At 40.6% G+C, this 12,482-nt stretch overlaps 1 protein-coding gene across 3 annotated transcripts in view; it reads right to left on the bottom strand.

The window, feature by feature from the left end:
• The window catches only part of dachd (dachshund d), a 138,922-nt gene that overhangs the window by 27,941 nt on the left and 98,499 nt on the right, over positions 1 to 12,482 (bottom strand). For 2 of the 3 annotated variants that reach the window (XM_052082484.1, XM_052082482.1), the window contains exons 4-6: positions 4,856 to 5,028; positions 3,411 to 3,576; positions 3,194 to 3,325 (exon numbers count right to left, since the gene is read on the bottom strand). In XM_052082484.1, coding sequence (XP_051938444.1) covers positions 3,194 to 3,325; positions 3,411 to 3,576; positions 4,856 to 5,028 — 471 coding nt within the window. The remainder of the gene's footprint in view (positions 1 to 3,193; positions 3,326 to 3,410; positions 3,577 to 4,855; positions 5,029 to 12,482) is intronic. The other variant, XM_052082483.1, reaches the window with a different exon arrangement.

Below are 12,482 nucleotides of genomic sequence, written 5' to 3'. Positions count from 1 at the left end.
ATAGCTTCCTCATGTAAATTGTGCTGACTGCTCGCCCTTGCGCAGTCCTCATTAGACTAATGAAAAGCTTCAAACGAAAAAACTAAACAAGCTGCCAAATAAAAGGTTTCGGGGTTATTATGAAAATTACAACTGTGCGATCGGCGAGGAGCTCTCTTCATTAATTCATGCTCAGCAAATTGCTAACTAATTTGGTTGCACTCCTCTGCATTAATGGGTTGTTTTATCAAAAACTAAAAAATAAATATACAGTATATGTATATGTTTTTCCTCCCCACAGTGCAAGACCTCACAAAAGAGCAGAATCCTAATCAAGTCGATATATCGGGAGTTGACAACACGGTGAGGTTAAAATGAGCGAAGGTCACCTGGTTTGAAATGCTCCTGGAATGTTACCTGCCATTGGTTCATTTTTTTTTTTTTTATGGTTCCCTTCCATCCAGTTTCGAACCATATCAAAACTAAATTGTGTTAACGTTGACTATAACCTTGACCCCATCCCATACTTGGACACATCTTCACGTCACAACTCAAAAGCGATTTGATTCAACTCTGAACAACAGCAAGAAACAATTTAATTATTTAAATATTCAACGTGTTGATACAGAATTCAAATTTTTCGAATGAATCTGTTTACTAAAGCCTCTAGCAAAAGGTAATATTGAAGAATGTTTTATTTTAGGAATATTCAATTCTCTTTCACTTAAGTACCGTTTTTATTATTTCAGTGAATGTGATATTGTTTTGGAAATGCGCAGAACCAATCAAAACCTATGTACTTATAACAAAAGCAATAACAATAATAATAACAATAAAATAATAATAAGTAGTGGTAGTTGTAGTAGTAGTGCATTAGTATAGTGAATGTTTTACAAAGTATAATTACAATGTTAATTAAATTTATTAAATTAATTAAATACCTGATACCGATTTTTTGGGGGGGATACCATCTAAACAACTTTGTAGCGCCCCACCTAAAAAAAAAAATATATATATATATATATATATATATATATATATATATATATATATTCCAATTTGGTAAAACATTGTTTTGTATTTTTTATTCCACAATAAATTATTAAAATTTTGCATAAATGGTAATGAAGAGTGGCATAAGTAGCATGAAAAAAAAAGTCTGAACTACACAAACAGCCGATACAGCCTTTAAATATTAAAATGTGGCAATATCGAATATGTGATGTGATAATGCATTTGTGGTTCATCTGCACAGAACTTGTGATTTGCCGGTGATGCCCAGTAGTCATAGCCAGACATTAAAACAAACAAAAAAAAAGTAGTAGCATGCCATCCGTCTTATTATCCAAGATTCAAACCACTGCACTGCTAGGAGGATCTGTTCAAAACACACACACACACACACACACACACACACACACACACACACACACACACACACTTGAGGTGACCCATAAATTGTGTTCATGATCCTGCTAATTATTCCGATGCACTGCTTCGCAGGCTGCGAGGGAAGGGCTAATAGTGATTTTCATGTCAGACTATCCAACAGGGAGCAAAGTGGATCCCGGTGATGATTTCCACAGTGGTTCTCGTATCATTATCACCTCGCCCCACCCTGCATCACCCAGAGTGCAGCATCGCAAGCTACTCTGATCCCTTTAAACCAACGGAGAATACTACAAATCTATTATTTGCTTCACTTTCTATGACAAAAGATCATTTTTCTTTTATTTCACGTGACGTAATTAATAAAACTATTCAAGCCCGGGTGATATGACTGGGGTACATCTCTTGAACATATCCCCTCCCATGTGTCAAGCAAATGGGAATCAGAACCTATGGTAATATCAATTAATTTGACTTTTGTAACGAAACCGGTAGACCTCCACCTCCTAATTTAGATCAACGATATAAATGGAACACCTTCATAGAAACTCACATTATGCTTCAATATGAATATTAAACCTCGAGATTGATCATTATTCAGTGACAAATTCGCCTTTTGCACAATTATCCGGAGTTTCGTCACACTTTGTCACCCTTCCTTTTTTTTTTTTTTTAAATGGATTGCCGTATTTCGGCAAATCGTGTTGACATACTCAACTACAAATGGAAGGAAGTGCTTATTATTCAATATTAACACATTTACAGAGTCCGTAAATATTGCCACAAAATGTTACCAGTGTGTTACCTCAAGTGAAGTGTTGTTAATTCTTTTTTAAAAACAAGATAGGAGGCAAACAAACACATATATTAGCTCCTCTAAACATGGATGCGCGTAGAATGCAAATCGCCCCTTAAATATGTCGTCATTGTAAATTAAACATCAGCTTTACAAGTGGCTTACAACATGTGGCAATCTCCACACTTAAATGCATTTGAGAAATGACTCCAGAGTGGCTGTTTTGGTTAACAATGGAGTTGAAATGGGTTTTACAGTTATGACATTTGCAGTGAAGTCATTTCTGCATGGGCTTTATAAATCAAGATAAACATAGTTACTATCTCATTTTTTTTCCTGATAAAAAAAAAAGCCGTCTTTTATTAGTTTTAAGTTGCACCCAGCGACTAATCAAGTACTGCCCGATCTGTGGGCTATGTACAAATACCACTGAAAATATCCATAAAAAGACAGACAACTACCTTGCAGCATTTAATGATTTCATAATGACTTGGAGATTAAACCCTTTTTTTCCCACATCACCTTTCACTTTTTTTTTTTAAGATCCATTTTCAGATTAATTTTCTGACCTTTAATTTGTATTTAACAAGCTCTGTTATCGGACAACATTTTGACCTTTCACACCTTGCAATCCAGCAAATAGCTTGAGGCAGTACCTTCATATATTATAGTTCCTAAAATAGTGGCTCCTACTCTAAGACCCTAACTTTAATCAATTGATTCACAGAAATAAATGGCTCCTTCAAATAATGGTAACTTCCATATATGCAGTTGGTGACTCAAATTCTGAGATTATTCACTGCACACCAAAACAGCAGCACCACGCAACTTCAAATTGTGGACACTTACTGTAAGTTGAAAAAAACTTCCCTGTACAGTATTAAATATGATATAATACACGTCTCATGCTAGTAGAGTCTGACGTAATCATTCCACAATGTGCGTGCATCAAATTAGATTGCTTTTAAATCCTTATTTAATCATTAAATTTCACCCCCCAAAAATACTGATGAATAGAACCCAACTCACCTTTTTCTGCATGCATCCTTTTCACTTCGTGACTCATGTCATGGGCCAGGTCTCCCTCCTTAGGCCCGGGCGGGATGTTGGGGGACAAGCCGAGCAGGGCTTGGTTCATGGACAAGCCGTTGTGGTGTGGTGCTGTGGACAAAAAGGAACCCGGGCGGCCATGAGTACGTGTTTTGAAAATGCAAATCATGAGCCACAATTTGACAAGGATACGTACGTATCCTGTCTGAAGAGCTTTCCGTATGGGCGGGTGAGCTGGACACGCTGCTGCTGCGGTGAGATGACGGGTGACTGCCGGGCCTTCGGTGGTCCTCTAAGGATGGCACAGGGGAGGGACTATCCTGAATGCGCTCCTGCAAGCCCTGCAGTGACAACACACAGCCCTAAAATAAATTCAGTAAATTCATTAACTCCAGAACAGAAATCCCTCATTTATTGTGGGTGAAGTGTTTTTTTTTCAGGCCCAAGTATTTAATAAAATATCTATTCATTTAAATGTTTTCTTACATACAACTGACAGTTTTTAGAAACACTGTATGCCCTGCGATCGGCTGGCAACCGGTTGAGGGTGTCCCCCATCTACTGCCCGAAGATGGCTAGGATAGGCTCCAGCACCCCCCGCGATCCTTATGAGGATTAAGTAGATCAGAAAATGAATAGATGGATGTCTACAATGTTTTGTGACATTGTGGGTTTTGTCATGGAGAAAATTTGGCAAGTTGTACAGTGATGGGGCACGGAGACTAGTGACAGTTTCTACAGTCCCTTATCCAATCAGGATGCAGAACAGAATGCAGTGTATTTTTTTATTTTTTTTACTGTAAAGAATGATTTGGTACTTTTTATACTGCATTCCAAACTAATACCATTACTAAGGGCTAAAATCCCCCAAATATAGTTCAGCTGTTTTTTTTTTTTAATCAGAGTTCCCCATATTGCTGTCTGCTTCGAACTTTTGGTCTGGTCTTTCAAGACCCACAAAATATTGTGCCATGTGACACTATAAGCGGAAAATGTACCCAAAGAAAGAGTAGACACACTACTTTCACAAGAAAAACAATGTCAAGCTTTCAAACATGTCAAGCAGAATCGTGACAGAATTTTTGGCATCGGTGTAAGCGTTTCCTATGAAACCACAAAAACAAGATCAAGAACGGGCTTTCCCCACCGCGACACATGGACTACTCTGTTGAGACCATGCATAATTATACATCATTGACTATGATGTGCCTAAACTTGTCCAACTTCTAACATGCTGCCATATCTTTCCCACTCAATGGACGTGACAAGCCGAGAATTCCCTTCAGCAGGCCCTTACCTTCTACTCAAAAGCAGTAATGGTATTGATCCAAAGTGATGAAACGTAGATCTGTGAGTTACTACAATAGTTTGCAAACATGCATTTTACAGACAAGCTGGGTGAGACCCTCATCCATGCCTAACTGCTGCAAAACATACAGTACTGGATGAACACATACAATGGTGGCAGTCAACGGGTGGATTCCAGTTTACGAGAATAAACGGCGGTGAATGAGTGAATGTCTATATCTGAGGCGTTCAATGTGTACAGTTATTTTTAGTGACTTAATTTTGTCAAATCAGGGCGAATATCAAAAAGAAACCTTTGACGTGTTCAAGGAGTGCACCTGTATAAAAAGTTACCTTAATGACAGAGGTGACCATTCTCGATGGTAGGCTCTGGCCCTGTGCCGCAGCGGCCATGTTGGCGATGGTGCTGAGATGGTTCATCTGGCTCATGGCCATCGTGACGGAAGCTGGAGGCAGGCTGACGGGGATCAGCGGGTGAGGCATCATCATAAAGGGGAGTTCCAGGCCTGAGACGACGTGAAGAGGAGGTCATTGGTTACTCAACGATGCATTTCATCACCAAAAGCGGCAAACGTTGCCGAAAGATATTTTCCGATGGTGCGATTCTCACCCATCAAATACCCCTTAAAAAGTCCAATAACACTTAAGATGGAGCAATTGAATAATTCGCCGTGTTAACATAACTGACATCAATGTTTTACTATGCGTTAATAATAGAGAAGCAATGCAATAATAATCGAGAAAAGGGGTGAGGGGGGATCAAAACACAGTCGTTCATTCAGTCCACACAGTCGTTCATGCACCAAAGTTTACACTGCAATAAAAAGGAATCAATTATTCTCCGCTGAATAAAAAATATGGGAACATTATGGAAATTATCTCAATATTTCAATATAAAAACGGTCTTAAAAACAAAAGCAATCTTGAAAGCCACCATGATTAGTTAAGCATGCTCATGATAAACGCAATCTAAGGTTAATTATATCGGCCTATCAGTGGGCATAATGAAGGAATTTACTCCCTTTCATGTGTATGGATGTATGTATGTGTGTGTGTGTGTGTGTCTGTATATATATTATATATATATACACACACACACATTATTCAATTTCGGCATTAGAAATATCTTTTAAATTATTCAATTGCAGTCCGCCAATGGACGCCTAATTGGGGGAAATTGAAGACGTTTAAATGGCAAAGAGAGTGGAATAATAAAGACACCGCGGGGGGTTCGTAGTTAGCAGCGCGCCGTGCTTCTTTCATGAAAACAGGGCAACTTTTAGAAGGTCACAGTTCAGTGTCTGCGTACCCCTCCAGCACCCCGCCCTTCCCTATCGTCCGTCCCCACTCGCCTTGATGGGGACTTTGAAGGGCTGAGGATCAAACGTGACTGTGAACAGTTTGGTCTCATTCCTGTGCCGCTCGCTTTAAAGGCAACCTCATAGAAGCTCAGATACTGATTGAGCTTTTTTTTTGTTGTTGATTTTTTTTCCTCTTTCTCTCTCACTTGGCAGACCAGTTCAAGGTAAAAAAAAAAAAGAAAAAAAGCTGATCTGCAGAAAAACAACTGACAAAACATCAGTCGCTAAAGGGCAAGGAGATCTACATGGTGACAACTCGAAAGAGAAGGACACTGGTTGGAAATGAAAGGGCTCCTTTTTCCAAAAGCAAGCATTGATTTCCATAAGAAAGATGCCTCGGCGGAGAGTATTCGCAAATAATATAAAGGATTAAAGCAAGCACCTTGTATCAGTGCTTGGACTGAATCAATTACCGCTCAGCAGGCAAAGCTCAATTAAAGCGCCCCCCCCCCCCCAAAAAAAAACAACAAAACTACAAGGGTCTGATTGGGGAGGTGCTTAGTATAGGACATCATGGAGAGGGTTCTGGCAACCCATTCAAGGCTCCTCAGGGGCCGCTCAGGTGGGATGCATAACACCCAGGGCCAAGCGAGCCCTCCCTTTCCAAATATACAGAGAACCCGCCACCACTTGTCCTTCAGGCGACACAGTGTACCTCTGTTTGGGGTATTAATGTCATTTTAAGTTTTTAGTTTTTCATTTTCAGCAGCTGCCCAGCACCTTTCATGTCCGCCTTGTCCTAAAGAGCCCAACCCCACTTAAAGTTCATTGAAAAAAGGGAAGGAGAATTGCAAAATTGAAGATACCTTTGCTATTGCAATTTTCAACCACAGAAGTTAAGAAGTGATGAAGAAGCAAATTCCCGCGCTTCGTAAACAAAGCGTTTGGAATCATTTACCGGAAGTGAGCCTGAGGGAGCCGCAAAGGTGAACTCCGATGTGCCGTCATTAAAACAACAAATCACTTAATACCGACATCAACAGCTCAGCTATTATACTCACGCCTCGCTAAGCAAAGATCGGAATCGGCGGGGACGAACAGAGTGAATTAAAACAGCCCTCAGTGAGAGCGCAATTACTGCAAAGAGCGTGTTATGGCAAACTCAAATTGCATATTATCCCCCCCAAAAATACCAACCAAAGAAAGAAGATTTTCAAATGATGAAATGGAGCAGTTGTCTACGTGGTGAACAGGAATGATATCGGCCACCATCAGTCTTAATCTAAACAGGAAGTCTCCCTTTCTGCGGGCAAATATATGAGAACAAGGAAAGCGAAAGCCTCTTACTCTTTTAACTTTGCTGCAGGAAGATTTCCCCTGACAAAAATTAAACTAGATCCTACTTGGCACTTTATTATCTCTTCAATAGAATGATTTATTGTTTGTGGAACCAAGGAAGCACAAAGAGCGAAGGAGGAGATTACATTTCCAGCTAAAGCTCAAGACTGATCTCGTTTTCCGAGGAATAAAAGGAGGGGGGGAAAAAAAAGGTTCCCGACAAACAATAATGTCAGCTGTAATTGATCAGAGGTCGCCGGCTGAGCCCACAGTAACGGTGCACTATTTAAGCGACAATCTGCCCCGACGCTTTTCAAACGCTGGCTAATGAAGCTGTCTATCTTGGGCTATTTACCTTCCCTTAACTGGACGGCAGGAGATGTACTGTAAGAGACAGCGCCGGAGAGGATCTGTGAAATAGGACCTGCACACGCCTGAGGAATGTCTAATTGGTTGGCGCCAGCCAGGCTTGGGATCTGGCGCTAATTAAATGCCTTGTTTAAAGCCTATCTGTCTTTGTTTGGTGCGTCAGAACACTGCATCCGAGACAAACATTCCTGGCGGTTATGCTTTGAGTTTGATTTCAATTGGGCGAGACAAAAGGGCCGACGTGTTTGACCACTAAGCCTTTTGGGTTGTTTGGTGTTGAGACGCTTCTTCCGTCCCTCTGATCCAGTCAAACTCAACAGGAACATTCCACTATGCTGGCTAAATGGAGCGAGTCACTGCTCCATACGAAATTCAATCTCAGTCTGCCTTTAATTGAGCTCAGCAAAGTTGTATTCTTGCATAGATGGGATGAGACGTCGGTGCACTTCAACAATCTTGTTTTTTTTTTGGGGGGCCAGGGGGGTCATACCAAGAATGTGATGACAAATATGGCATTTTTGGCAAGTTACGTTCACTATTATTGGGGATGGCACATTAACTTAAAATTCTAATCTGTCAATAGATCCGAATGGTTGTTTGTCGATGTTTGCTCTGCCATTGGCTGGCTACCAGTCCAGGATGTACACCGCTTTTTGCCCAAAGTCAGCTGGTCTCAAGTTCACCCACGACAGAGCACAATAGAATATGGATGAGTGGGATGGATGGAAACAGTGGAGTTGGAATAATCGTTTACCGACTTGACATTTCCGTGATACATTAATGACCTTGCAGGGGGGTGGGGGGGGGGAGTATGTCACTGACATTTGAGTAAAATTTCATTCACTCACTGCTTTTCATCCATCCATCTGTTTTCTTCGGCAATTCATGTTGAGGGTTCATGGGTGAGCTTAAGTCTATCGCAGATTGCTGTCTTTGGGAAAATGCAGATGGCACCCTGGGCCGGACTGCTAACATATTGACACACAGGCTTTGAAACACTTCCATCCACACTATCAATGAGAGGAGGTTGGACCTCCTCTCATTGAGAGAAGGTTGAACCACGACCCCATCTGTGATCTGCAAATTTCCATGCAAAAAAACAAAACAAAACAAACGTTTGGAGAAAAATATTTTTCTCCAAGATGACAATCATCTCTTTGGAACGTGATATTGGTTACAGTCATGTAAAAATGTTGGAATTAATGTTCCTGATGTATTTGGCTTGAAGCAAAAAAATTCAAAATAGTTGTCAAATTTCTGAGAAAGAAATTGAAAGAAAACAATCACATCATTGAAATGACTGCAAATTCTATTATTTCTCACACATCATCAGATACTGCAATTTTCTGGAAAATAGTTGACTTTGAACACTCGTCCATGATATATGAGTGACTGCACCAAAAAGGGCTTGAAAGAATAAACAAGTGTACACAAAAAAAAAATAGTTGTCAGACTATTCTATACAGTGCTCTACGATTTTTTTGCAAAAGCATGAGACATCACACAGAGTCTCAAGTATCGAGGTGATGGCGGGCGAATTTCCCAGAAGCTCCTTCACACTCTCTCCTGAAGGGCGTAAACAAGGCAGTCCTCATTTAAGTGTCAGCTTATAAAATGACCCCATGTCGTATTCCGGCAACAAAGGTGAGGTATGAACAGCCTTTGTTGTGGTCATATCAAGCATTTGCGTGAACCCTAAGAGGAAATGAATAGCGAGACATTTGGCGGTCTGTTGCACTAATCAGCTCTTCATCTTTATTAGAACTGTTCACGACGCTGAAAAAAAATTGCTGGAGCCATCGTTTTTGGGAGCCTGGCGGATACGACTTCAAACGTGGAGAACCTCCATAAACGTGTTGTGCTGTCTGGAGTTATGCTACCACTTACAACGCTTACATTACGCACAGACGCACACACGCAGATGGCGGGTCGGGTCCAGGCAGGCGAGTCCTGGTTCTCATTAAAGTGGGAGGAAGGTATCCGGCTTTGATGTTGCCACCCACAGCCCCGGAGTGTCATTGAACGCACCGAGGAAGAAAACCTTTTGTGTTGACGCACTTAATGTTGATCATAAAGCAAACATGTTGCCTTTGTTAAATACGTCCTATGCGTGCACACACACACACAGGAGGGAACGGATGCCGTCAAGACGACATAAACATGAAACCTCAGATAATAACGCACTATAGGTGCATGCGGAGATGACATGCAAACGATATGCTGTGCATTCCACAGGCCAGATGGAGACAAATGAAGCTGAGGTGTGTCAACAAGCTGAATGACGGTGGATGAAATGTCCTTCTAAAATGCTGACGATATTTCAAGCCTTTGCAGCACCTTGATTTCTACAACTATTATGCAAACTTTTGCAATAGGGGCGTATGGATATTTGAAATTTTGTTTTGACTTTTTTTTTTTTTTACATACAGTTAGTTTGAATTATTTTTAGGAGCAGGTTTGTTTATTTGTATTCACATTTCTTCACTGGTTTTAGTATTAATTGTCGTTATTTTTTGTATTTGTCAAGTGGAAGATTAAAAAAAAGACACCAAGTAATGTGTAATAAAGTAATTATTACAGTCACTTTGAGTTATTTCTCTAAACATTAGGTGGAGTTAGTTTTTGTTTTCTTTAAAACAATTTTTGTTTTTTTAATTCATTAACGAACATGGTCACATGTTCATGGGTAAAAAGCTGAGCTAAAGCCCCGGTAAATGGACACGTGAGTGCAGAACATTCAGAGAGATTTCCCCGCCCCATCAAAAAGAATACTTAACACTTTCATACACTCTGTAACCTGATAACACGGTAAGCTGTCCACTGTAGTAACCGATGTCACTGAAAGGGTTAAAAAGAAGTTAATTGGTCATTAGTTGATCCAAGAGTTAGTTGATCGGTCAAATACTCGATCTTAGCCCAACCACTTCAATGTCAAGCATCGTCATACGCAGCATGTCCAATTGCGGGGATGTTAGCAGAGCCGCAATAAGAGAGAAAACATATCCGATTTGACAAGCTGTAGAATAATTGCTTTCCTCGGCGAAGCAGCGGAGTGTAACATGTGGTCGAAATTATCAGCCTGACAGAGGTGTTTGTCCTTTAAGTGTATCGGGCTAACTTTTATGGGATCATTTAAAATCCCGGCGCTCTAATGGCATCCATTCTTAAAGAGGAAATGGAAAGATCCATCATGCATGTGACAGAGGAAAAAAAATGTTCTTCCTATCTTTTGAGTAGGAAATGCAAAACACGTTTTGGCCTTCTAGCGTAAGCCACACGTTTGAGCTGTCTGCTCTTTGCTGGGAATTTTAACGGACATTTATTGACCATCCTCTTTTTTTCAGTGAAAATGTTGATCTAACTTAGGGTGCAAATGGTTTAAGAGCCTGAATTCAATGCAGGCAATATGGGTTCAATTCCCGCTCAGTGATGGAGTGAATGTGAGACTGAATAGCTGTCTAGTATACAGTATGTCCTGTGACTGACTGGCGACCAGTCTGGGGTGGAAACTTGCTTTTTATTTAGAGTTGGCCCCGGCTCTCCTGTACTCTGAACATGAAAAGCGGAATTGGAAATGGATGGTAGAAAATGTTGAAAGGTTCTAGAAAATAGTTGGGTTGGAACATATTGTGGTCATATATCATTAAAACTCTATGCGCGTGAGTGGGGCCTTGTAATATTTACCGGTAATCCAAAAATGTGTATTTTTTTGGGGTGGACTGTGCATGCTGCGAACTGATAAAATACACATTTCGGACATGAACAAAGGTGCAGAGACTCATTCTCAATCATAAAACAATGCATTATAACAATTTTATGAAGGCTGTTCGTGGTGTGGCAGCACATTAGATCTTGCGTAGCCAAGTGTGTTGTGCATTTTTTTAAATTCAAAAGTGTTTCTAATTGTTTTGTTTATTTCTATTGTCAGTGTGAAAGCATTTTTTTATATCTCTAATTCTGTGGATTATGCCTCATGTTCCTATTCATTCATGTTCTGGGAGGGAAAAAAAAGTAACCAAAAAAATGGAATTGTTATGGTGCAAGAAATCTTGCAAAACACGTTTTTGTCTGCCTTGAAGCACTTTTGAGTTGTGTTGTCTGGCTCTTTGCTGCAAATGTTAACGAACAGGGCTCCATAATCATGCCATATGCTTCCATGTGGCAAATCTCATTAGAGTAAATGACCTTTACCAGGCAATGCCAACATCCCAGCACTTGATAACGGAGAGCACAGGAGACAATGGCGGCTCCGGTTAGCGTCTTCACTGTCGGACAGCAAAACGGATTCCCGGGAGGAACGGCTCCTCTAATTTGGGCCCATTTTTTATATTTGTGTCACGTCACTCTTGATAAATTTGCCGCATCAGGGGGGAAAGAGAGCCAGCGATAAGCGACAAAGGCGTGAAGAGTGCCGTGGACAGGAGTGGAGAGTGTTAGCAGGGCGCAGATATTAGCAGCTGCTGTTACTGCAGCGGCTGCAATATATTCAAGGCCAATCAATAAAGCTCCAGCAGACAGAGACACCCAAGCAGACAGAGGAATCATTTTCATCTGATACTTAGCAAAGGCTCCCCCCTTTTAAAAAGATTGCTTTCAGTCAATGACAAGCCGTTGTCATTTGACTAAGGCTCCCCAAATGAAATATATCGACGACCGTTATCAATCACGGCCCACTCCGCTGCCACATCGCACAGGCAGAAAAATGGACACTTGGGAGGGTCCATTGTGGCTGTTAGGATTTCACGTGGTCATTGCATGCATAGCATGTTTTTAATAAGACCAATTTGCGACGACAAGGTTTATCCTTTTTTTTTTTACAGTTCCAACAAGACCAAAACAAACTGTCATGGTTCATAGCGTCTAACAATTAAAAGTGCATATCTGCAAACGTGGTGTTTGTTTTTTGTTGTTTTTATTCCACAACAGGATTTTTGTTCGTATTTGTGCGAAAA

This window comes from Hippocampus zosterae, chromosome 12, assembly GCF_025434085.1.
Source record: "Hippocampus zosterae strain Florida chromosome 12, ASM2543408v3, whole genome shotgun sequence".
Taxonomy (NCBI): domain Eukaryota; kingdom Metazoa; phylum Chordata; class Actinopteri; order Syngnathiformes; family Syngnathidae; genus Hippocampus; species Hippocampus zosterae.
The sequence above is the reverse complement of the archived record's forward strand: the minus strand, read 5'-3'. Positions and strand labels throughout refer to the sequence as shown.